Source organism: Eretmochelys imbricata, chromosome 15, assembly GCF_965152235.1.
Source record: "Eretmochelys imbricata isolate rEreImb1 chromosome 15, rEreImb1.hap1, whole genome shotgun sequence".
NCBI classification, from domain to species: domain Eukaryota; kingdom Metazoa; phylum Chordata; order Testudines; family Cheloniidae; genus Eretmochelys; species Eretmochelys imbricata.
The window spans coordinates 14,602,675-14,627,649 of record NC_135586.1 but is presented as its reverse complement, the minus strand read 5'-3'; the positions used below and the strand labels follow the sequence as shown (position 1 = coordinate 14,627,649).

Here is a 24,975-nt window from a genome sequence, read left to right as displayed (position 1 = left end):
CCTTTCCATTGACTTCAATGGGTTTTGGATCACATCCATAGAGTGTGAATATATTGTGTGTGTGTGTGTGGTGGGGTGCTTGGGCCGAACGAATGAATTCTTAAGAAATTGTGAGTAACAGCACAAATGTGGGTGTTTGTAGCAATGGCAGGAGTGTGTATTGTTCAGTGCTTTGAATTCCTGACTAGGCCAACCACTGTGATGAACTTGCTTTGCTGATTGAAGGTATCACAAACTGTCTACGGCCCCAAAAGCAGAAGGACTTTATCTTTTGGGTTATGGCGAGTCTTGAGACTCTCTGGCATCCCCAAGAAATGGATCAAGCTGATGAAAAACATCGACAGCAAGCTGATGAGTGTAGTGGGAGTAGACAAGAATCGGACGGAATGACTCAGGATGGCCGAGGAGAAAGGATGCATGTTATCACCAGATTTGTTCACCTTGGTACGGGAGGAGTCATGTTGTGTAGGAGGACAGTGGACTGTATTTTCGCAGATGATATCGACCAAGGAGGATTTACAGAGAACGGCTGACAAGGTGGATCAGAAAAGCAGCAAAACTCAGACTGAAGATCAGCACAGAGAAGACAAAAATTATGGCAGCTGGAAGACACGAGGGAGAGGTAAAGATAAAACCCAGAGACAAAGAACTAGAACGAGTGGGAAAGAATGTGTGAACCTTGGAGATGCTGAAGAATGAAAACTGTGAAGATGACATAAAAAGAAGAATTGAACTAGCTGCTACCGCATTCATAAAACTCTGACATCTGGAAGGCTAAAGATATTTCAATCAAAGCAAAAATCAGCATATATGAGGCAGTTGTCCTGCCAATGCCGTTGTATGGGTTAGAATGTAGGAGAGTGAGGAAAGCCAGCGAATGAAAGGCGCTGGCTGCAGAAGGGACTGGCTGGCGGGAACACTGAGAGTTTCAAGGCAGCACAAAACAAAAGATGAAGTGAGAAGAAAACAGCTAAGCAAGGAATAACCCTGTTACAGAAGAAAGATGACTGTGGGTGGTTTGGACACATGGCCTGAATTGACCCAGTAAGTGTACTATACATGGGGAAAAAGAAAAGGAGTACTTGTGGCACCTTAGGGAGACACACTAGAGTGCAAGAAGCTAGATACAGGGGAAGGCTGAGGATGCGTTGGATAGACGTGGGGAAAAATGACACAGAACAAAATGGTTTTAAGAGGAACAAAACTGTGAAGCTGGTACAAGACAGAATGTGGTAGAAAGACTTCATTTGGCCCCGGTGTCACTGTTGAGCTGGTGGACAGGAATGAAAGCCAAAGGCTGTCCCTAAAACACGAGTGTGCTTTCCAAATATCACATCTAGGTCTGGGACAGATGCCCTACAAGGCTCACCTGGGCTTCTCATCCTCCCGGATGTCGGTGTGGTTGGCATGTCCCATCAGAGTGCATTGGGTGGTAGGGGCAGGACTGATACTCTTAGATAACTCAGGTGTAGTTTAGTTGGCCTGTAGCTATGACTCTTTGCTCTACCTGAGCACAGCTGGAAGAGAGAGGCACAGTCAGCCCTATAGCAGGGTGCAACATTTCAAGCTAATAGCTCTTAGAAGATATCGCATATTATTTATATTATCGTAGCGCCAGGAGCCTACTCATGGCCAGGACCCTGTTGCGCTAGGTGCTGTACAAACCCAGAACAAAAAGACAGTCCCTGCCCCAAAGAGCTCACAACCTAAGCAATGCCTGAGGGCTGAGGAAGAGTATTCTCTCCTGGCTTTCTTATACCCCCCGCACAGATACAGAAAACGTCACGTGCATCCTGGAGTAAATGTGCAAAGCTCTCCGATACCACGATGGGGGACGTAGGATAAAATGCTGAGGTAAATGGCGGGATTCACTCCCCTTTGGTCCGACACAGCCTGAGTTTGCTGAGCTTCCGGGCCATGCTGGGGGAGGCTGAGGACAGGGTGTGGAGCATCCTTTGAGATGACTGGTGACTCATGATGTATCGCCGGCGTGTCAGTGGGACTTTTGCCTGCATGAGGAAATGGGCCTTGAAAAAAACATGAAGGGCCTTTAGCTTTTCTCAGTGGGTAGAGCGGGGAGCAGAACCAATGGCAAAGGGTGGGGATGGAGCAGAGCCCGCACTGGGGCTCGGCGTGGGAGAGCCCTGGGGCGGGGCTCAGTCAGTGTGGGAGAGCCCTGGGGCGGGGCTCAGTCAGTGTGGGAGAGCCCTGGGGCGGGGCTCAGTGCGCTGTGCTTAGGGCGGGATAGCGCACAGCTCGGGGAAAGCGAGAGCGGGGAGCAGAAGGGGAGAGAAGAGTTCCCTGCTCAGGGTGTTTGCAGAACCTTCAGGAGCAAATTCTGCCCTGACGTACGTGGGCCTCACGCTGCCCTTGACTCGGGCTGAGTTACAGCAGCGTCTGCCAGGGCTGAGTTTGGCCGTCAGAGCTCAGAGGAGAGAAACTTCTCCGACATACACCATGATGTTGCCATGTGCCCTGCTCCCGCCCCCGGCTCCCGGGTGCCCCTTTCCAGGCACGTCCCGTCTCTACGTACTCACCACCCCGTGGAGCCTCTCCCTCCCCATCCGCCTCCCCATGCACCCTTCCTTGTATGCCCCCCAGCATGGGACACCTCCCTTCCAGCTTCCACCCCATACAGTCTCTCCCCACACGCCTCCCATCCTGGGCGCCTACCTAGACACAATGAACCCACCTAGGCCCCTACCTAAGCACTGAAGGGCAGGATGCAGACTGGACAGTGCTTGGTCGGGCTGCTGGTGAGGGGAGGGGAAGAGCTGGCTCCAGTCGCTTGCCTTCTTTTACATTCCCGCAGCGTGAAGTGCTGGACTTCCCTGGCGCGCTGGGGCCATGCTATAAATGAAGCAAGCACTGTCGGAGCAGAGATAGGGGCCAGCGGGGCACTGACCCTTGTTCATGGCTCCGGTGTGTCTCGCTGGAGACCTGAGCAATGAAGAATGTGCCAGATGGGGTTATGTGAGTGATCTCGAGGCCTTGTCATGGCGGCTGGCTCCGGGCTTACAGGCAGGGGCCATGCTGTTGGCGAGGCGGGTGCTGCGTGCCCTGGTGCCCACCAGCTGAATGCCCTCTGCTCGGGCGCACCTAGGAACAATTGTTTTGCGGGGCTCAGCGCACGTCTCAGCCCTGTGTGCTCAGGCGTGGAAATACAATATGAACTGTGACGGAGGGGGATTTTGACAGCTTTTGCATCCACCGGCTGATTTAACCTTTGGGAGGGGCAGTAGCGTAGGCAGAGGGGAGTCTGGAGAAATGAATGGGTTGGGGGGGGTCAGCACAAATCTTACCTGGAAACATCAGCTGCAGGCAGGGCCGTCCCTAGGGGGCCCGGGACAACTCCCCGGCTCCGGCCCAGGCCCCGGCCCCACTCCACCCCTTCCCCAAAGCTCCCGCCCCACCTCTTTCCGGCTTCCGTGCCCTCCTCCGAGCGATGCCGGGAGCCGGCATGGTGGGGTGGGCTGGGGCCGGGTCGCTCATTGCTGCTGGCCTCAGGACCCCTGCTAGCCCTCCAGGCTGCCCTGGACCCCACCTCCCGAAGCTTGGGGTCCAGGGTGGTTGCGCCGATCCGTCCTAGGGACGGCACAGTTCTGGCTGCAGCCAGGGCGAGGGAGGTGACAGCCAGCTGTGTGGAGCAGGAGGTGAGTGACCCCAGTGGGCCCTGGCAATCACACCCTGCACACTTATTAGCAACAAGCCTCCTCCATCCCGTTCTGCGGGGAGAAGCTGGAGGAGCCGTTGCTTTCCCTGGTAATTTGCCTTTGCTGGGTCTGGATGGTGATACTTCAATGGGGCAGGGTGATTTACAGACTGCTCCAGAAGGTGTGTGTGAGCCTCAGGGTGCATTGGAAAGGTTTGCTCAGTGTCCCAGTGTGCAATGTTTTTCAATTTAGGTTAAAACTATGGTCTGTCTTTGAAATTCTTGGTCTTCCTGGCCCTGCTTCCAGGCTAGGGTGCTCCGTAGGGAAGCGTGCAATCAAAGTCCATTCTAGAGCAAGGTGGGGTGAGTTGTGATTCTGTTTTTAGGGAGCAGCCTGTTCTAGCTCCCTCTGTTTTGGGGTTCCTGTGTGGTGTTATTCCGAATTCTAAACAGTGCACCTTACGGCAAGCGTATTTCTGTTTTTAGCAGACTTCTCTGAGTGTATGCTGTAAACATAACCCAAAGCGCAGTGGGATTAGCATCATACACCCTCTGCTGCAGGCTAGCCTGTAGCTCTGATGGGCTCTGGCCATACAGAGTTATGGGGGCAGAGAGAGAGAGAGGACTAGTAAATAATTACCTTTACAGTTCTGCAGCACAAGTGCCTTCTCTTGGAAGTGATCAAAGTGATGAATGGGTTTAGCCTCACAACCTTCTGTGGAGGTAGGGAGGGATTGTTATCCTTGTTTGACAAATGGGCAAACTGAGGCACACAGCAGGGAAGCGCCACAGGGAACCTGGCCCTGTGTTCATGACATTCAGCTTTTGGAGACGGGCTGAGGTCAGATTTGTCCCTGTGTGATTGCACAGCAAGGCAGCGTCAGAGATGGGAGTAGAACCCAGGAGTCCTGACTCCCAGCACCATGTGCTAACAACTAGCCAGCACAGGCTAATGCGTGAAGGCTCAGGCTGCCACTCCACTGCTGTGTGTTGAGGAGGGGAGGAGATGGCAAATCACTGGGGGCAAGGGTAGCTGTGTCTGGGAGGGGTGGGAGGAAGCAGAGTGTGGGAGATGTTTGGTTTTGAGAAGGATCAGACTCAAAGCTCACACGGGCAGATGCAGAGGATCCAAAGGCAGGAGATCAACATTTCCCCAAACAGTTCCTTGTGCCCAAACTGAAATTCACCCCCACCTCTGGCTCAGGGGACAGAGGTCCGGGGAGCAGGAGAACAACTGAGTGCCAGAGAAGTTTCAGTGTGTCATCCCAGAGCTTTGGAGAGAAACAAATCAGCCAAAGTGACGCAGCTGGGGAAGGATCCATTGCAGCCTTGGGGACTGAGTGATAGTTTAGCTGCAGTAAATTAGGAAATGATGAATACGGGGCTGCCTGCTGCCAGCTCGGCAGTTTCTGAAAAGAGAACAAACAAATAACGGGTGGATTTCCTTGGAGACAGTCGGATGTGTGTGTGTGTGTGTGTGTGTGTGAGTGAGTTTAAGGGGGGCTAAGAAAAACAGCCAAGCTACCAATAACCAGGGCAAAGTGAGAAACAGAATCCCCTGATCACAAATTCCATGGGTAGTTTTGGGACAAAGACCCCAGGACTAGAGGAAGTGGCTGCGGGTGGCTCTCCTTTTCGGTGAGAAACGAAACCTGCGAAGGGGCACGCAGAGAGAAAGGAGGGAACCGGTTTGCTTTAACACGGCATCAGAAAAGGACAGCGTGGTAGGCTGGGTGACCCTTATCTCTTGCTGTAGGAGCCTCAGGCCAGGAGGTTTATTCCCCAGTGCCAGGGTTAGAAACGGGGACTGTAGGGTCTAATGACTCTGTTACTGATTGTGAGAGTTCAGCAAGAGAGCTTTTTCCTGGGGGGACACGGTACGCTGCAGCAGCCAAGGTGGTCACCTTGTTAGCCATTGAGCCGTGGCTGAGAGATAGGTGGGGTGGGTTGGAGAACCTTGAGGGTCGTGTGAGCCCATCGTTGCTGGATTTGAAATATGAAGGCTGGCGTGCTGTGACTGCTCCTTATTAAGTTTTAATCATGTCCATGTTACCTTGTGCTGCCCCATCTGTTATAGCCACCTGCTCTCTCATTTTGTACTTAGTCCCTGCCCCAAAGAGCTCACAGTCTAGTGTGTGTACACACAGTACTTTGTGCAATGGGGCTCTGACTGAGGTCTCTGGGGACTACTGTAATATATGAATAACAGTAATGGGACATTAGAGAGACCCCATGGCCCAGCTGGCATGTTACCAGCATGGGAAACAGCCCTCCTGAGCCTTGTTCACATCTCTGCCACTGACTTGCTCTATGACCTTGAGCAAGTCCATTAACTTTCTGTGCTGCCGTGGAAGGTGCTTTGCTGTCTGTGGATGAGAAGCGCTAAGCGTTGTGGGAAGGAGAAAAGGGGTGTCCGGAAATGTAATGTGGAAATATGTGAAATGAGCCGGGAGGGGACTGTTGCCGAGTTTTTCATCTTGATTAAATCCAGAGTAAACACACAAAAGGGCAACAAAGGCCAGTCTGGTTAAGTGGAGATGTGAAGAATAGGACAAGCAATTATAAGGAGGTTAAAAATATAATCAATCTGCTCAGGGAGAGGATTGTAGGAGCTATAAAAATAAACAAAAGCAGGTTACAGGGATAATTAGAGGAGCAAAAGCTAATATTGAATGCTGGATTGCAGCGAAGATCTCAGCTCCTAAGAAAGGTCTCTTTAGATCTATTATTAATAGGCAGAAGATAAAAGGGAAAATTGGTCCAGTAAAAATGATGATGGGGCATTGAACACAAGTGCTAAGGAGCGGGTGGATTTTATGAGAGCTTGTTGCTGTATTTATGGGGTGGGAAGAAGACAGGAAAATTCCTGAGACAGGAAGGTGTTTATTGTAACTGGACAGGAAGCTGTTGCCCCCTATTCTTCCCCCTCCAGTGTGTCCTCCCCAGCTCTCCTCCTAGCCTGTCCCCTTCACCCTCTCTTCCCCCTGCCATAATCTGTCCTCATCCCTTTGAAAGCAGCCCTCTGGCTGTCTCCCACCCTCTCTGTATGGGAGAATTCTTTACTAGCCAGAAACAGGGCATGTAAAGCCCTTGGATGCTGCCACATCCCTTTCACCTGGCATACAAGGGCTGGAGCAGGGATGAGGAGCTTAGTTCTGCCTCCCACCTTCTGTCTGTCTTGTCTACTTTGATGGTGAGCTCTTTAGGGCAGGGATCGTTCCTGACTATGGGTTTTCCTAGAGCCACTCACAATGGTGCCCTGACATCAGGTATGACATCTAGGCACTACTGTCATAATAGCGATGATGATCACTGGTAGATGATAATTAATTTCGGACGACATGTAAAATGAACTGTCTCTAAAGAACAAGTAGGGGACTAACTGGAACGTATGCAGATTGCTTACCCTGCATCACCAAACCCTGACGTGTTCAGAACTGACAGAGAGGATGATGTTGGAGAGTTGGTGGAAGACTGGAGAAAAAACATGGATAAAATGAAGCAGGAGCAATCCTGGCAATGACCAACCTGCAGATCTTCCGAGTAAAACGGCGCAACTGTTATAAAGTGAGGACTAAATCATGAAACACCGAGAGACAAGAGAACCATAGTTTATGAGCACTAAGCAGGTTGGATTCAAGAACAGATCCTGCCCAATGAACTAGACTTGTTCCTTTGATAGCAGGACAGTGGTGTCAGTGGATGAAAGGCATGCAGACAATTGCCTTTTGTGTTTGACGTTCACTAAAGCACGCTGATATAGGGTCTCTTGAAAATTTGCTCTCACAATTAATTTCAACTGGACTGGCCAGGATTAGCGAGACAGATCAAAAACCATGGCAGCACTATAAACAAAACAGTGACGAGTGGCAGCGTATCAGGCTGGCAGGCGATTCTAGAGCGGCTATTGCAGGGATAGAGGATAGATCCAGTCTTAATTAGCATCTTCTACAGTCATCTGGAAGAAGGGGTGAAAAGCACATGAAATGTACAGATGATGTTTGGATGGTGTTGCAATTGCTGGTGCGGACAGAGAATTAACACAAAGGGATCTAGAGAGACTAGAACTATGAGCATGATCTAGAGAAATGAGATTCAGTTTAATCTGTATCTCCCTTATATGTGTGTGTGAAGGGCCTGGGCAGTTACTGTACGCTGTAGGAAAGAGGAGATCCACAGTCCCATGAAGTACAAGAAGGGCTCAAGCCCATCAGTGATTTTGAGGCAAAACTCCCCTGGCGGTGAATGGAATTAGGCATGGGGAAGGAAGGCAGGCTATAGCCCAAAGTGCTTTTGGACTGAAGCCTCTGGTGCTGCCCCGTGAGGCTCAAAAAGCAGCGGGTGTCCTGTGTGAGCACGAGAGGTGTTTGCTGTTGGATAGCTCAGTCCTTCCTCGGGCTGCGTCTCGGACAGAAGATGCTGAACTGTAGCAAGCAGAAGGCCAACGGAATGGGCCTGGTACTGGATGCACGAACAATAAGATTGAAAATGCTTGATAATAAGGGACTCTAGCAGGTTTTGTTCTTTACATCCCCTGCAATGCAAACCCCACCCCCATGGGTTTAGCATCAGCTTTTCCTTTGAGCAAATATTTCTGGACGAAGGTAAGGCCCAGATTACCAATGTAGCTGATCCAATGCTAGTTATAGTAATGGCCTGCAGGACAGACCTGCTCCATTCGACCTGCGTGGAATGCATCGGTGTGATGCTGGATTAGGGGTATTATGAACTGATTTTCAACCCTCTGCTCTACTGCTGTAGGCCACAGGAGAAAGGGGGCAGGTATGTTCTTGCATGCTGGCTTTTGGGCTCTTGGGTGTGAACGTGGTTGGGGGATGAGCTTGGGGTGTAGCTAATCCTCCTCACAGCCCGGCCATGCCTTGGAGAACAGGGGCTACCATCATCTGTGATTTCCAAAGCCTTTGTAATCAGAAGGTCACCGAGGCATTCACAGAAATAATGGCAATAAAATATGGTGCTCATAGAACAAACTGTCGCCACATACAGGTCCTGTCCTGCAAACGGGCATGTGTTTCACTTCAGGGATTAGTCCGCTAGCAGTCAGTGGGACCACTCACGTTCTGGTTGTTGGCAGGGTTCAAACCTGCAGCCCCAGTCTCTGCCACTGGCGCTGAAGCAGAGCCTTTGTTGTTGTGCTCAGTAAGTGACAAGGTTTTATACTGGCTGGGCACCCCTGTGAGAGGGAGGCATGATCACGTTCACTATGCTAGCGTGTTACAGCCAGGTTCACGTTATTTAAGGGAGGCCACCCAGCTTTAGTGACAAAGGTATTGGTAATTCAGCTAATTATTGGTCCAAATTTACCTCTAAAACTGCTGGTTTTAGCAAAATCCAGTGTCCGCAAAAAAGAAAATGTCATCAAAACCATGATAACCTGTTGCCAAAATGACCACAGGTACGTTTCGGTGACAGCACGGCCCAGGACAACTTGCTCAAACCGGGCAGGAATCTGCTGTGAAAACAGTGCTGGGTAATTTCTGTGACCACCTCCTCCTTCCTCCGTCCTCCAACACATCAGTCACGGGCAGGTTGGGAAGCCTGAAGCTCACTTGGCCCCGGGGGCAGAGAACCGGGTCGCTGCAGTACCTCCTGCTTGTGGTGACTGGTATTCTGAAGGGTGACCACAAGAGGGCTCCATGTTGACCCTTCTCATTTAAATTCTGGGTTGCTAGGGAGCAACTCCACGAAGTCGCCTGGTGCTTTTGAGGCTATTGCTGTTCACTCCTGTATGTTGCCTCTGTAGAATCAGGCCCATGTCAAGGCCTGAGCATCTACCTGCGTGGTTTCCTGCAAACCCTTCATGGCTGTTTAGAATGATGGGTCAGGAAAAGTGAGAACGCAACGAGCTCTTTGCCCCTGCAAAAACCGGTGGATTTTAACACCTTTTTCCATTCCTACCAGCTTGTATTCTGAATTCTTCTCTCTCTTGCAGTTCCCTGGTGCTACGATTCACAGGATCCCAAATGTGGTGAGTACAGAAATTGTTTCAAGTGGGGCTGTGTGCAGACGGCAAGTGTGCTGGGGCAGCATGTTCGTGTGCACGCCCGTGTCTGAAGGCAGTGTGAACGTGCGTGGTGTGTGAATGAGCGTGCGTGGCCCCGCGGGCAGAGATCACGGTAACTGCAGTGCCTAAAACTGCCCTTGCAACCCTAGAGTTCAGAGAGATTTTTAAATTCCTTTTTGCAAAGCACCTACTTGGTTATTCCCATTGAGCCTAATCCAACTCCCTCTCCCCCCCAGGCTAAACCAGGGCTGTCTCCCCTGAACTCAGGGCCTTTGCACTGGTGCAGGAGCAGAATACGTCCTTTCAGAGTCAGGCCTTTTTGATCTTTTTAGTCTTTTGCATAAATCTTCTGGGCCAGGCAGAGCCCTGGAGCGGTGGAGCGAGCACTGGGACAAGGTGTGATCTAATTCCCGGTGGGAAACCCGACTAAGGGAAGGAGAAGTGAACCCGTATTGTGCTAACGTGTGAACTATTTGAGTGCACTTTGAAGCCTAAATTGCATGCATGCTAATATATCAAAGAAGCAGATCGGTCCGAGCTGCGGTCAGTGACCTTAGGGACAGCTTGAGAGGCTGTTCGAAGGGGAGCCTCTGTTCTGCGTTGGTGTGGAGGCAAGGCCTGTGTGCTGGCCCTTGGGATCAGGAGGTTTTCCCTGTCACTTTAACACCGAAGTAGTGTGCATGTCCACCTCCTGACATGGCTCTGGGGGGAAGCTCAGCACGGCGTGTCTCCTTTTTGTCATGTCTCTGGCTCTCTTTGCTCTCGGCACAAAAGGATTTCAGGGCCTCATGAAATTCAGAGCAACACTTGCATTGCCTTGCTCTGATGCGACACTGAGTCAGGAGCTACCGGCTGCCCTGCCAGGCCCCACTTGTTTGTCACCCATCTCGCTCGCTCGTTTGGGAGCCCTTCACTTCCCCGAGAAGTGGGATTTGGTTTTCAGTGTCACGTTCAGAATGCTGTGGAAGCGTGTGGTCAGAGCTTCCCTGGACAGCAGGGGGTGCATTGGAATGGGACCCCTGTACAGAGGACTGCAGGGCCAGGCTGAGGGAAAGGATCCATTTGCACTCGGCTTCCCCATTTTTGCTGAGGTCAAGATTTGATTTATAAATAGAAAATGGCTATTGAGCAGTGTGAATGGTGCCAGGCTCTCAGCGGAGGCCAGAAGTCTGCAACATTGTTCAATATCCTGCTACCCAAAAGAGAAAACAGAGATGCGATATGAAACGTCAGCCTGGCATTCTGACATGTAGGCTCACCGCCCAACTCTGTGCTCGGAAGAGCCTGGGAAACACAGCGTGGGGTGGACGGTTACATTTCAGAGGTGAGAAATGCTCTTCGCGATGTCACCAAGAAAATAAACGGATTGCTTTACCCATACTTAAATATAGTTATGCATTTAAAATGTCGGTCACGCTTGATATTAAAGGAGCGGTTATAAATAGTTTATAAAGGGTTAAAAATCTCAATAAATATGTAAATGAATGATTAATCAATTGTTAGAGTTCAATAGATCAGCAGGTTGTTTATAACCATGGCTTATAGCTATTTCTAATGGCTCTGAATGAGGTGCTGATAACCATCTATCACACATACTGTTCGTGTCTGTAACATACTTACAACATCTATGAATCATTTATTAATGCTTTATAAACTATTTATAAAATGGAGTCTTAATATAAAGTATAACTGAAATGGGTAACTTCCATGGGAATGGTACGTAAAGAGGGTACCTTTTATGTGCCGGTATTGGACTTATACATGAGAGTGACTTCTTTGAGGACTTATATGTATATCTGTGCGGTATTTTATTTCTGGCATATATGTGGCCCTGTAAGGACTAGTGTGATTTTTGAAGCATGCCATTTAGTACATGTTACCATAAGAACGGCCATACTGGGTCAGACCAAGGGTTCATGTAGCCCAGTATCCTGCCTTCCCACAGTGGCCAATGATAGGTGCTTCAGAGGGAATGAACGGAATAGGGCAATTCTCGAGTGATCCATCCCCTGTTGTCCAGTCCCAGCAGCAGCTGGCAGTCAGAGGCTTAGGGACACCTGGAGCATGGGGTTGAATCCCTAACCGTCTTGGCTAATAGCCATTGATGGACCTATCCTCCATGAACTTCTCTACTTCTTTTTTGAGTCCAGTTATCCTTTTGGCCTTCACAACATCCTGCGCAATGAGTTCCACAGGTTGACTGTGCATTGTGTGAAGAAGTACAGTACTTCCTTTGGTTTGTTTTAAATCTGCTGCTTATTAATTTCATTGCATGACCCCTGGTTCTTGTGTTACGTGAAGGGGTACAGAACACTTCCCTATTCACTTTCTCCTCACCATTCATGATTTTATAGACCTCCATCCTATCCCTCTTGGTCGTATCAATGAAACACATCTGTACTGAGACAAATTGGCCTGCTCCTCACAGTCCTTCTATGCGTGAGCAGTAATATGGCCCAGTGGTTTGGGCACCAGCTTCGGATTTGGGAGACCATGGTTCAATTCCCTGATCTGCCGCAGATTTCTTGCGGGCCTTTGGGAAAGTCACTTAGTGGCTTTCTGCCTCTGTTTCCCATCTGTAAAATGGGGCTAAGAGCACCACTCCCTCTGGAATGCTGTTTCAGTGCCTGATGCTGATCACGTGTGGAGCAAAAGGGAAGGACCCAGCCGCTTTGCTCCATGGGTGTCCAAGTGCCTTCCTGACTGTCCAGTGACAGGAGTAAGGCCCTGACTCCCCATGCGGTTCAGAGACAGCCAAATCTCAGTGACCTCATTCCTGGGCTCCAGCTGACGTGGCGAGTGAGGGGACTGCTGATGTGTTGGCTTAGTGTTCTGCTTTAATTGTGGCATCTTCTCCTCCCAGACTCTGGGCCGCTGCAATAAAGCAGATGTTCATTGTGCCGCTCATTATAAAGTGGAGTGGCTGGATTTCAGCAGCCAAAACATTACCGATCAGGGAGACTGTCTGGCTTCCTTCCTCGTTACAAGGTTACGCACCTCGCAGATTAATGTTACTCACCATGGTTTCCACTGAAACGATCCCAGCTCCCTGGCAGCCTACAGCTGTAGACAGCAGAGCCAGCCATTTGCTGCCATTGGGCTCACCGGTGGTGGTGTGATGGTTCTTCGATCACTGGGCACCTGTCCCCTTTTGTCTCCACGTTCCATCGTGGTGACTGCGGTAGCCCAATGACACTCTTGTGTTCGTGGCCTCACGGGGCGGCTTCGGCTCCATCTCGATGGCTTATCAGGGGAGTGAAGCAGGGACAAAGGCTTGCGGCTGCCTTGGCGCGAAGGCCTCAGGCTTACAGGTGACCATCGTGGTGGCTGTGGAGTCATCCAAATGGCTGCTAGTGCATAGATCCAAGAGAACAGCCCCAACCAGCCAGGGCGGGGAGGCCTCCGTGTCCGAGGGAGCTGTGTGTGGCGGGGAAGGACGGCCAAAGCAGGGCAAAGGGGTGGGGCTGAGATGGGCGCGGCTGGGCGCGGGGAACCTCTGCAGGGGAGACGTGGGAGGAGCGGGGGGAAGAAGAAACCAAACCCAGCGAGGAAGCTACTCGGGGAAGCAGAACCTGCTCTTCAGGGACTGTAACTACTAGCTCAGAGAGCAGGGGCTGCCTGTCAGGCTAAATATAGGCCCTGGCCCAGCGAGGAAATCCTGCTGAATTATGAATGAGGCTTGACTAAGACCCGGCTCATTAATATTCACGAAGGTCGGCTAAGCGAGCGGCCGTCTCTCGTGGGGGGGGTGCATGGAGGGAGAGGCTAATGAAAGCGCTGGCGGGTGCTGTGTCCTTTGCGGCCAGAAAGAGCTCGCGGGCGGACGGGCTGCGTTTACCAGCACTCGCTCGGTTAAAGCAGGAAAGCCAGGAGCCCTTGGCAAACCCAGCTCCATTTTAACACGCGCCCCAGGAAGCCTCCTCTTGCTGGTGTCCTCACATGACGACACCAGGACCCTTCACTCTGTGGTAGCTTGCCCCCATGTGGCCCATGTTTTACCCCCTTCCCTCTCCCCCCTTCCCTCTCTCTCTCTCTCTCTCTCTCCAGGCCCCAGGTACTGGAAGGATCTGGCAAAAGGCTGCGGGGGAGATAACCAGTCGCCCATTAACATTGACAGGCGCAAAGTGCAGAGGGACAGGAACCTAGGAGACATCCTCTTTGAGGGCTACGACCAGGCCCCGCCGGGCAAGTGGAAGCTCATGAATAACGGGCACACGGGTGGGTATTTGTGCCAGACTCCCTCTCTCCCTCCTTCCTTGGCCCCTCAAACTCTCTTTTCCGCAGGGAGCTGCACTGCCCAGGGCTGGATCAGTGAGCTTGACTCGTTGCAGGATTTCCTTCAGTATGATGTATTTATTATTTCTACTGTGGTAGCAGCTGGGAGCCCTGTCATGGCCCAGGACCCCATGGTGCGTGCTAGGTGTTGGACAAACACAGAACATGATCCCTGCCCAAAGAAGCTCACAGTCTTGCATCTGGCTCTGTTATTAACCTGAGAATGCATTGTGCCCGAGAAGAATGGCCTTGAGGTTTGCCCAGCTGCATGGAAATTATAGAGGTGTGAGCTGGCTGATTGGACTCTTTTATGTGCTCCTCCATTCACATGTATTCACTCCCACGCTCCCAGCCACCTCTACCCCATCTGCTTTGTGTACATGAGAGGTCACCGATGTCCTGGGTGAGGCTGGTGGGATTGCAGCCATGTGTTTTCCCTCTGTAACTTCGCTCTGGCCCATTTACAGCGATGATGAGACTGGAAGGCGAGTCTGTGAGCGAACATATCAATATCACCATTGGGATTCTTCTTGAGAAGTACCGAGCCCTGCAGTTCCACTTCCATTGGGGGACCCTCAAGGGGAACGGCTCAGAGCATACCATTGATGGAGACCAATTCCCCATGGAGGTAAGTGGGGAGAGGTGGTCATGCCTCATGGGAGTTGTAGTTCATAGTAGCGGTAGTGTTCACAGCAGCATATTGCTGAGAACTCCACCCCTGTTGCTGACAAAGATCATGATTAAGACTGTGCACTCAAACCGCAAAAGATCCCAGCTAAATGTGTGTATCTTAGGTTCAGCAAACCCCAGGTGAACCCACATCTCTCTGGATTTTGTGTTTGGCAGAGCTGGTTGGAAAATATCCTCCCCCGTCCCCCTGGAAAATTTCAATGAAAAAACGAATGAATATTCATTTTCATTGAAGCTTTCCGCGGACAATTTCAAAGTTTCAGTGAATAATCGTAAACCAAAATATTTCTTTTCTGAAATGCCGCCACAGTGCCTCATGGGAGTTGCCGTTCAGGTGCCCTCATGCACCCATTCACTTTTATAGGCCTGGTTCCCTTGTCGGACGACACCTTCTGCGATGCAGCACGGTCTCCCCTCTGAGTGAAGGGAGGCCATGCGCCAGGCCGCGGCACGTCATGGGAGACGTAGTTCGGGTGAGGAGCCCAGCCCATAGAGGAAAACCGGCACCTGAGGCACCTGTACGACAACTCCCATGAGGCTAAGCTGCTCCACACCGGAGTCTGTCCCATGAGTGGGGCGTGGGATCCTGCAGCTACAGAGATTGCTGGGACGCATGCTCAGAATACATTCAGTATGGTTCATTTAAAAATGGCGACCTTTTCATGAGGGGCGAGTGTTTCCTCCCCATCCTTCCCACTTGACTCAAGATGCCCATCCTGTTTGGAGCTATAAGGTGATAAATATCCCTCCCTTCAAACTGTCTGACTGGGCAAACTGCTAAGGGCTTTAGGATACTGGAATGGACCTGTTTCCTGGTCATTAATGAGCCATTAGCACACGGGTGGCCAACCCCAGCCTGAGACGGAGCCAGAATTTGCCCATGTGCATTGCCAAAGAGCCACAGTAATATGTCAGCAGCCCCGCATTAGCTCCCCAGTCCTGCTCCCAGCGCCTCCCACCCACCAGCAGCCCCGCCGATCAGCACCTCCCCCTCACTCCCTGCACCTCCTGATCAGCGTGCAGGAGGCTCGAGGTGCGGGGGAGGAAGGAGTGAGGGCACGACAGGCTCAGGGGAGGGGGCGGAAAGGGGTGGAGTGGGGGTAGGGCCTGTGGCAGAGCCAGGGGTTGAGCAGTCAGCTAAACCGGCACACTGGAAAGTTGGCGTCTGGAGCTCCAGCCCCGGAGTTTGTGCCTATTCTAGGAGCCGTATATTAATTGGTGATTATGAGGCTACGTACAACGGGGTGCATGAATGAGCACGGGTGTGTCTCTGCAGAGTGCATGCCTAGGGGGAGTAGGTAGCCAGGGAATACCTGAGCGCAACTGCTCCAGTACCCTCCTGTTCTTGGAGGGAATGACATTTTAATGCAGCCGTGAAACACCGAGGGCCTGATTCTGCTTTGCACTGAGAGCCCTTTATGGCACTCTGGCAGCGTAAAGAGGCCTCAGAGTGAGCGTGACTGTCATTGATACCTATGCTAAGGCCCTCTTGCACTTCCAGAGTGGTGTGAAGGGCCCCTAGTGTCAGGGCTGTGGATGCCCACAGCGTTAAGGAGCTGTGTGCGCTGTTGGCTACAAAGGGCGCTGGAAGGGGAGAGCTGAGCGTCCGTTTGCTGTCCCTGTGACTGATGGGGTAAAATACCACAATGGCTTGGAACAGGTCTCACCCTCCTTCTGTGTGTCTTCCTCTTTAGCTGCACGTTGTTCACATGAACACCAAGTACAAAACCTTCAGCGAGGCCAAAGGGCATCCGAATGGGCTGGCTGTCTTGGGCTTCTTGTACAAGGTACGTCAAAAACGCCCTGCCCCTGGCTTGCACGTTCACTGCCAGGTTCCTCCGAGTTACCCTGAGGAAGTGGCAGAGAGTAGCCTGCATTCTAAGCCCTTTAATAAACAAACCCTCCATTGCTGGAGATCCCATCCTGTGCTGTGCTGAGCGGCCACATCACCAGCTTGTATCATTGGCATCAGTCTAGAGAGAGACTCGCAGGCTGGGGCATGTAGGTAGGGCATTGCCCGGAGAGTACCTGCTCTGGGTCTAAAGACCCTTGACCCTGCCAAGTCAGCCCCTTTAACCAGGACCAGAAATGGCACTTTGCCTCCAAAGCTGATGGAAACACTCCCGCAGTGCCCTGGGGTCTGGTTGCCACAGCTCAGGGGTGCTGCGAATCCTCAGGTCACAGGCTGTGTGCCTGCAAGGCCCGAGAAACACGTCTGTGGCTTGCTTCAAAGTCACTGTTTTTACTGTACCCTAGTGGTAACTACTGGTTTAATCTCTGATTTGAGATTTTAATCCACCGTGTAACTGGTGCATCAAGTGCCAGGGGACAGGGGAAAATACAGCCCTCTGTGCCCAGTGCATCCAATGGAATGCAGCAGGGAAAGGTTTGAAATTCACCCCAACGGAAGAATAACCCAAGAACATGAACCCTCTGGACAGAGTAGAAATCACTACTGAATTGCACTGCAGCTAAACCAAATGTGGCATCTTGAGGCAGTCACAGGGGTTCCCTGTTTTTGTAAAGCAAATGGACAAATGTGTATTTTATCACAGCCTGATTCACCCAGCTCTCCCACCAACGCTGTGCTGCTGTCGGGAGCTGCCTAGAATGTAGCAAAGTTCTCATTTAGTTCAAAGGCTGTTCCATCCCGAGAGCTCCCCCATTGCTCATTCCAGCGCCAGGCCACTTAGAGTGCAGAAAGTCACTGACAACATTCACCTTCTGGCTGTCATTGCAGCTCCTATGAACCATGTGCTTTTTGCTGCAGTTTGACGTGCCCAAGAGTGAAAAATGACTTAGAATGCATAAAGAGGGATCAGATGGGGCCGTGGGGTTAGATGGACCCTATTGATCATTTCCTTCCAGAAAGAATAGGCTTGAGCACACACACTTAGCCTTTTCTGGGTTGCAAGTAATGTTCCAGGCTCAATAAATCACTTGAACCCTGCAGGAGCATTACTGTATCTGAGTTCTGATCACTGCAGGTTTTGGTCCATTAATTACATAAGTTATGTTTTCCATACACCGAGTATCGACACACTTATAGTCTAAATTACTTCTGATTTTTTTATTAAGAAGCAGCAATAAAACAAGAAAGAACAAAACTAAAGTCTCCAGGAGAGAGCACGGTGTGGGTGTCTCTTGTGCAGCTGAATGGAGCCCAGCAGATGTCTAGAAATATAAAGGTGCAGTGCACCGAAGACAAAACCTTCTACGTTGCCACGTGTGCCGTAACAGAGATCATCAGCCAGTCGGATTGCTCTCTCTGTCCAAAAGATTTTATAAACCTTAAAGAATACTATTGAAAGACTAAAAATTAAAGTTAAGCAGATAGGTAGTGGGAGGTCAGCTGGGAGGTTATAGGTTTGCGAGACCATTGCTGCAGCTGGGGCAGTGCTCTCTTCCCCTGCTCCCCTGGATATGAACTGTGCAAAGCCAGGGTGGTTGGAGTCCAGGTCACATTGGAACCAGCTCTCCAAAGTACAGGGGAATGGTGAGAGCTGAATCAGACTTGTGTGAATCAGTTATATGATATCCCCCTCCTGACAAAGGTGTTAGCAGCTGGGGTTCCAGACACCTGTAAACACCATTGAAAATAGCTTTCCTGACTGCCCATTATGCCGCTTATGAAAGAAAGTCACACGCAATAGCTTAAGGGTTCTGGGAAAACTTCAATTAGCTGACGTGGCAGCGAACCTGTGTGGTTTATGTCAGTGCAGAGCCATTCATCTGGAGCTAGGAGTGTGTGTGTGAGAGATAAGGGAAGAGGAAAGGAGTGCAAATATTTACGTACAGTGACTGCACTTAGAAAGCTGCTTCTGTTCTCTCCAAGGGGAGAACGCAAAGCATGGAAAAAAAGTCTTTTTAATAATAATAAACCTTGTGTTTCTATAGTGCTTTCTGTCCACAGACCTCAAAGTGCTTTGAAACACTAGTGATGAAGGGGATTATTATTCATAGTTTATAGGCAGGGAAACTGAGGCCCTGATCAGCGATGTGATTTGCCCAAGGTCACCTTGTGAATCAGAGTTAGCAACATAGAAATAGAACCCACGTCTGTTGACTTGCAGTCCTGTGCTATAACCAGGAGATCACCCTTTCTCTCAGCCTTGTTGGCTTTGTTTTGAGCCCATGACATTTGGCTGTACAGCAGGTGCATAGGAAGAGAAGTGTTTTGGTTCCCTACTGCTCTCTCTCTCTCTCTGCCTCTCTGCTGGTAGCTGTGACCCTGTTGTGTACCGGTGAGATGAAAACCAGCATCACGTCTCACAAAGATGCTTAACCCACCAGCTATCCTGACAGCATGCTGGGGTGGGAGCTTCATGTCTGCTGGGGGCCTCCCTAGTCACCTACTTTGCTGTTTGCTGGGATAGGATAGTGATCAGGATGTTGTCTGGTACAGTGACCTCGCCCGCCCTGCAGAGGAGCTTACGACCTAGCAACCTGAGATTGGTTTTGTGTTGTGATCAGAATGAGATCCTTATCCCATCATAGCCTTTGTCTGCAGTTTTGTCTGCAATGCATGGTTGCAGAAGTGTTCCCCCATTAAGCTGTCACTGAAAAACATACCGAATCTTGGAGATTTAAAAATACGCCCCACATTCCGCTGTTGATCAGGGCAGAGAAAGGGCAGTTTTGACTGACAGCTTGAGCAGACAGCATTCAACTACCATTTAAGAACTGAAGTTGACATCCCAGCTTTCTATTGTATCGCTTCCCCTTGCAGAATAGCAGCTCACTGTGGGCACGGCTTAGGGAGCAGTAGTGAAATCTACAATAGGCATGTAAAGGAAGTTTTAAAGCATCCTCACTGGAATGCGTTACATAGCGAGGTGCTGGAATCTCCTTCCTTTGAGATTTTTAAATTCAGGCTTGACAAAGCCCTGGCTGGGATGGTTTAGTTGGGGATTGGCCCTGCTTTGAGCAGGAGGGTTGGACTAGATAACTCCTGAGGTCATTGCCAACGCTGATATTCTATGATTCTCATGTGGGAAATGTCACTAAAGATCCCACGGCATGTTTCGTAAGAGGTGGGTGTTAACTCCAGTGCCATGGCCCAATTCACCCTCGGTATTGACATCAGCCTTCTTTGAACTCCTGCAGCGTCTGCAGGATGCTATTATTCACTGCTGGATAGAGTCGCTGCGTGTTGATGAGCAATGATTGCGCACACCTCGCAGGTGGCTGAGTTTCAGTGAAGGTGGACGTGAGCCAACTGTATAGTTCACACGTTAGTTTGTAAGCACTTTGGATCCTTTGAGATTAGCAGGTGCTGTAGAATAAAAATCTCCATCGTAGTCCAAGGTGGGGAAGCACAGCACAAGCATAGGTGTCCAGACACCCATTGCTCTCCACAAGAGCTGCAAACGCACTTGGGTTCCCAGGTACCCAGTTTTTGTCTGGAACCATTTGGACTCACCTTGTAAATAGAATCCTCGAGATCTGCCCTTGGCCGGTCGTTCATTCTCCCTCTGTAATGCTTGGCAGGTGTCGGATGCTGATAACTCCAATTACAACACGATTGTAGCTGGCCTGAAGAACATTTCCCGTCAAGGTGAGTCCTCCTGCTCCTCTGTCATCTCCACTCCAGGGCAGGCAGAATAGAGGATAAGAGGAACCCAGAAGCAGGAGGGAAGGGGATATGCAGGGGCACCAGTCACTGATTTCAAGGACCTTTGACTCATTTCCATGCCCCAGTGTAACTGGGTAGTTCCCGGTGGGTTAACACAATGTGGGCACAGGTATGTTACTGCCATCCAACTACATGGCCTGCCCATTGTCTAATTCAAGGATGCTCTGCTGTGCACAGCTCCTTTTGAGAATCAGTGGCACTGGGCTTCCTGGGGCCCATGCATGGTGTGGAAAGTCTGGAACCCAGGGCCAGTTTGGGGCTGTCTGAGCCAATGACCTGCTGATGCCATGTTGGGTTCTCATTCTATGCTAGGGGAGGAGCAAAGCATGTCAGCCGTGCCTGATGCCCTCCTGCCACATGCTCACACTGTTACCTGTTGACTGACTTGTGGAGGAGCAGTGAGGGCAGCCTCCACAGGGTCTGCCAGGCGGAGCCAAGATGCTGCTGCTGCACCTGGCAGTCTAGCAGCATCTGTGGTGGCAAAGGATGCAAGGGGGGAGGCAGGGTTGAATGGTGCCCACTGTAGCTTTAGAAGTGTCAGCTCTTCCAAGTCGTTCATCCCCCAGGTGGGCTTTAATGTTGATGGTTTTTCTCTCTCTCTCTCTCTCAAGGGGATTCTGTGGATTTAGCATCCACATTTTGCTTGAACAACCTTCTTCCCAGCATGGCCAATCTGTCCAAGTACTACCGCTATCAGGGCTCCCTGACCACCCCGGACTGCGCAGAGGTTGTCGTCTGGACACTGTTTGAGGAGCCCATTCTTATCAGCCAGTCTCAGGTAAAAGTGCGTCACAGCTCTCTGGTGAATCCAGCAGAGGGTCTTCAGTATGCAGAGTTCCTTCCCATTCCCAGCTCCTGGTCAGCGGTTCAGGGAGCAGAGATCCTGCTCAGGTTGTCTCCTCTTACCATCCGTGCCCACTGAAATACCACACAGGACCATCTGCTGCAGGTGCTGGACTTGAAACCCATTGCAGATGGGCACAAATAACAATTTCAAGTACATGTGCTCCCAAGGGAAATAGCATCCAAGCAATACAGGCTTTGCAATTCCGACCTGGTGCATCGCCTCCTGGGGACGGTACTCTGCACCATTCTGTGTGTCAGGGCTGGGCAACCCGTGGGGAGTCAAACCCCGCCTCCCGTGCGTACGCTGATTATCTTTGAAAATAAGAGCACGAAGTTCCTCCTGCTGTGATTAGTAGCGTAATATTATTTGTTCTTCAGTGAGTATCGGGCAGTTGCCAGTGTACCAAATTGTCAGTGTGCGTGTTGTGTCCCCAGAAGATGGCAGCCTGTCACAGCTCACAGTTGTTTAGCTCATGCTTCAAGCTCTGAAGGTCCCATGTCATTTTCACTGGTTTGTGCTGGAAAGTGAATACAGTCGTTTCTTCTCCTTAACTGGATGGCTGCAGCAACAATGATGTGACTTATGTAGCCACTTTTCGTTTTATTTCTGTAGATTGAAACAATAATAAATCACTTGCACAAGAAGCTCTAGGGGCCCTGACAACTAACTCGTTTTCTAGCAACTTAATCAATCATGACCACTAGGCAACATTAAAAAATCATACATGGATAGTGCACATTGCCTGCCAGCGGCAATCAGCAACCAGGAACAAATTAACTAAGCCAGACAGTAAATCAAAGGAACAGAAAAGCTGCTCTCCACCCCCAGTCTTTCCAGAAACATCCTTGCAACCTCCCCACCAAAACCCTGCTGAATAAACTGGGGATCGGGTAGCCAGAAATTCCCAGAAGTGAGCTACATTTGCCACAAAGGTTGTTCAGATCAAATAGTTCAGCCAGCTGTGCTCCGGGTACACTGCCCTGCTGCCTGGCACGTTCCCTCTTAGGAACACTGGGCAAAGGCTGTGTGGGCAGCGGTGCCCCAGATTACTTGCTGGTTCCTTTTCCTGATTCCAAGAGGAACAGGCAGACTGGTGGAAAGTCCTCCTCTCCTAGCTCAGTGCTGCTCTGCAAACCCAGCTTCCCTGAGGCAGGCACAGCCTGGCCAGCCAAGTGCGTTCCAAAGCCATCCGTTGGGCCTCAAATATAAGAAGATTTTCCAAAAACAATAATCTGGGGTTCATGGTGTTGGCCTGCTGGTTTCCAAGCTGCTGGGTGAACTCGAGTCCTGTTTTCAAGGGTTTCTCCACAGCTGTGAGAACTAGATTAAACTTTTTTTTTTTTTCCTGAAGCAAGATTCTCATGGGATCACTTGACTCCAGGAGCTGGGTCTTTAAGAAAAATGCCAAGTATCAGGAGCCTTGTCCAAGAATGAGCAACCCTGAGTCACAGGGAAGCACTGGGATGGATTTTGATGTTTGCCTAGGCCCCAATTTAGCAAAGCACGTGCTTAACCTGAACCAGGTGTTTAAGTCCATCCGCGTTCAAGAAAGTCCTTAAATGTGCATTTAAAGATGAGCATGTGCTTAAAAACTTTGCTGAAACAGGGGCCTGAAAAGTATTTTGGCTGAACATAATGAAATGGCTTGAAATCTCTCTGTGTCTCTCACATCTGCAGCTGAACGCATTTGTCAACACAGTTCACTTCCCGGCCACTGGCGCGTCTCTGATGAAAATGACTAACAACTTTCGACCGCCACAGCCTCTCAAGAACCGAAAAGTCTACGCGTCCAAAGATGCCACGATCAGCCGCAGTACCATGCCCAGTGTCAGCCTCCTGCTCCTTCCTCTGCTCTTGGCTCTCCAGATTGCCCACTTCTCAGGCCCCTCCTAAAAGCCCCTCTCCCGACTCCCTCCCTTCTTTGTCATGAATGGTTTGTGATTATTTTATGATTTCTTCAAATTAGTGCTTCCACACTGTGATCATTTTCTAGCCACAGGACTGAAAATGATGAATGAAATGAAAGCAGATTGGCAGGGGGTACATAAGAATGGCCATACTGGGCCAGACCAAAGGTCCAGTATCCTGTCTTCTGACAGTGGCCAATGCCAGATGCCTCAGAGGGAATGAACAGAATAGGCAAGTCTCGAGTGATCCATCCCCTGTCGTCCAGTCCCAAGCTCTGGTAGTCAGAGCCTCAGGGACACTCAGAGCAGGGGTGTTGCATCCCTGACCATCTTGGCTTATAACCATTGATGGACCTATTCTCTGTGAATGTCTCAAATTCTTTTCTGAGCCCAGTGATCCTTTTGGCCTTCACAACGCCCCCTGGCAATGAATTCCACAGGTTGACTGTGCGTTGTCTGAAGAAGTACTTCCTTTGGTCTGTTTTAAACCTGCTGCCTATTAATTGGATTGTGTGACCCCTGGTTCTTGTATTGTGAAGGGGTAAATAACAATTTCTTCTTCACTTTCTCCACATCCCTCACGATTTTATAGACCTTGATCACATCTCCCCTTAGCGGACTCTATTCTAAGCTGAACAGTTCCAGTCTTTTTATACCTCCTCATATGGAAGCTGTTCCATCCCCCTGATTATTTCTGTTACCATTCTCTGTACCTTTTCCAATTCTAATAAATCAATTTGGAGATGGGGTGACCAGATCTGCATACAGTATTCCAGGTATGAGCATACCACAGATTTATCAAGTGGCATTATGATATTTTCTGTGTTATCATCTATCCCTTTCGTAATGATTCTTAACATTCTGTTTGCTTTTTTTGGCTGCCGCTGCACATTGAACAGATATGTTCAGAGAACTATCCACGATGACTACAAGATCTCTTGCTTGAGTGGCAACAGCTAATTTTACACCCCATTGTTTTGTATGTATAGTTGGGATTATGTTTTCCAATGTGCATTACTTTGCAGTTACCAACATTGAATGTCATCTGCCATTTTGTTGCCCTGTCACTTGGTTTTGCGAGATCCCTTTGTAACGCGTCACCGTCTGCTTTGCGCTTAACTGTCTTGAATATTTTTGTATCGTCTGCAAACTTTGCCACTTCGCTGTCTACCTCTTTTTCCAGATCATTTATGAGTATGTTGAACAGCACTGGTCCCGGCACAGATTCTTGGGGGGACCCTGCTATTTACCTCTCTCCACTGTGAAAACTGACTTTATTCCTACCCTTTGTTTCCGTCCCTTTAATCGGTTACTGATCCATGAGAGGACCTTCTCTCTTATCCCATGATAGTCTACTTTGCTTAAGAGCCAATGGTGAGGGACCAAAGGAGAAGGAATGTTCATTGCTAGTTTAAAAAATAATAACTAAGACCTGGATTCTGCCAAGACTTTCACTTAACTTTAAGCACATGTGACCTCCCATTAACTCTCCCATTCCTCACATGCTTAAAGTTGAGCACTGGCGTTGCAGGACTGGATCCTTACATCCAGTAACGGCATATTTACAAATGTGACCCCTTTGGTTTTGCCAACTGCGCTATACTTGGAGTGACAGATGATATGACACACACAGTGCTTTCTATTGAATGAGAAGAAATGTTTAAATGATGTCAAAATGCAATTGTAATAAATCTAGGGTTCTTACATCTCTGGTCGGAATCAGCTGGCTTTTTGTTTGTTTCCATTTGATACTTTGTGCGTCTCCATAGCATCCTGCCGAGGGGGGTTGCCCCATTTGGCTCTAGCTGATCGTCAGTGTTCGAGGTCTTGCAGGGGATGTTTCCATTAGGAGGCAAAATCAGTATGTGAGTCAGGTTTATTCTTGGGTGTGATCTTGTTTAGTGACAAAAAATGTGCCCAAAGTCCTTTCCCCTGAACCCAGTA

General features: G+C 50.0%; 1 protein-coding gene across 1 annotated transcript in view; it reads left to right on the top strand.

Annotated features, from left to right (window-relative positions):
• Positions 1-24,637, top strand: part of LOC144275574 (carbonic anhydrase 15-like) — a 28,428-nt gene extending 3,791 nt beyond the window's left edge. Inside the window, exons 2-8 of the mRNA XM_077834941.1 lie at positions 9,606-9,641; positions 13,725-13,895; positions 14,420-14,580; positions 16,337-16,429; positions 20,133-20,199; positions 20,889-21,055; positions 22,802-24,637. Of these exons, the coding sequence (XP_077691067.1) occupies positions 9,606-9,641; positions 13,725-13,895; positions 14,420-14,580; positions 16,337-16,429; positions 20,133-20,199; positions 20,889-21,055; positions 22,802-23,017 (911 nt within the window). The 3' untranslated portion in view covers positions 23,018-24,637. The remainder of the gene's footprint in view (positions 1-9,605; positions 9,642-13,724; positions 13,896-14,419; positions 14,581-16,336; positions 16,430-20,132; positions 20,200-20,888; positions 21,056-22,801) is intronic.
• The last annotated feature ends 338 nt before the right edge of the window (positions 24,638-24,975 follow it).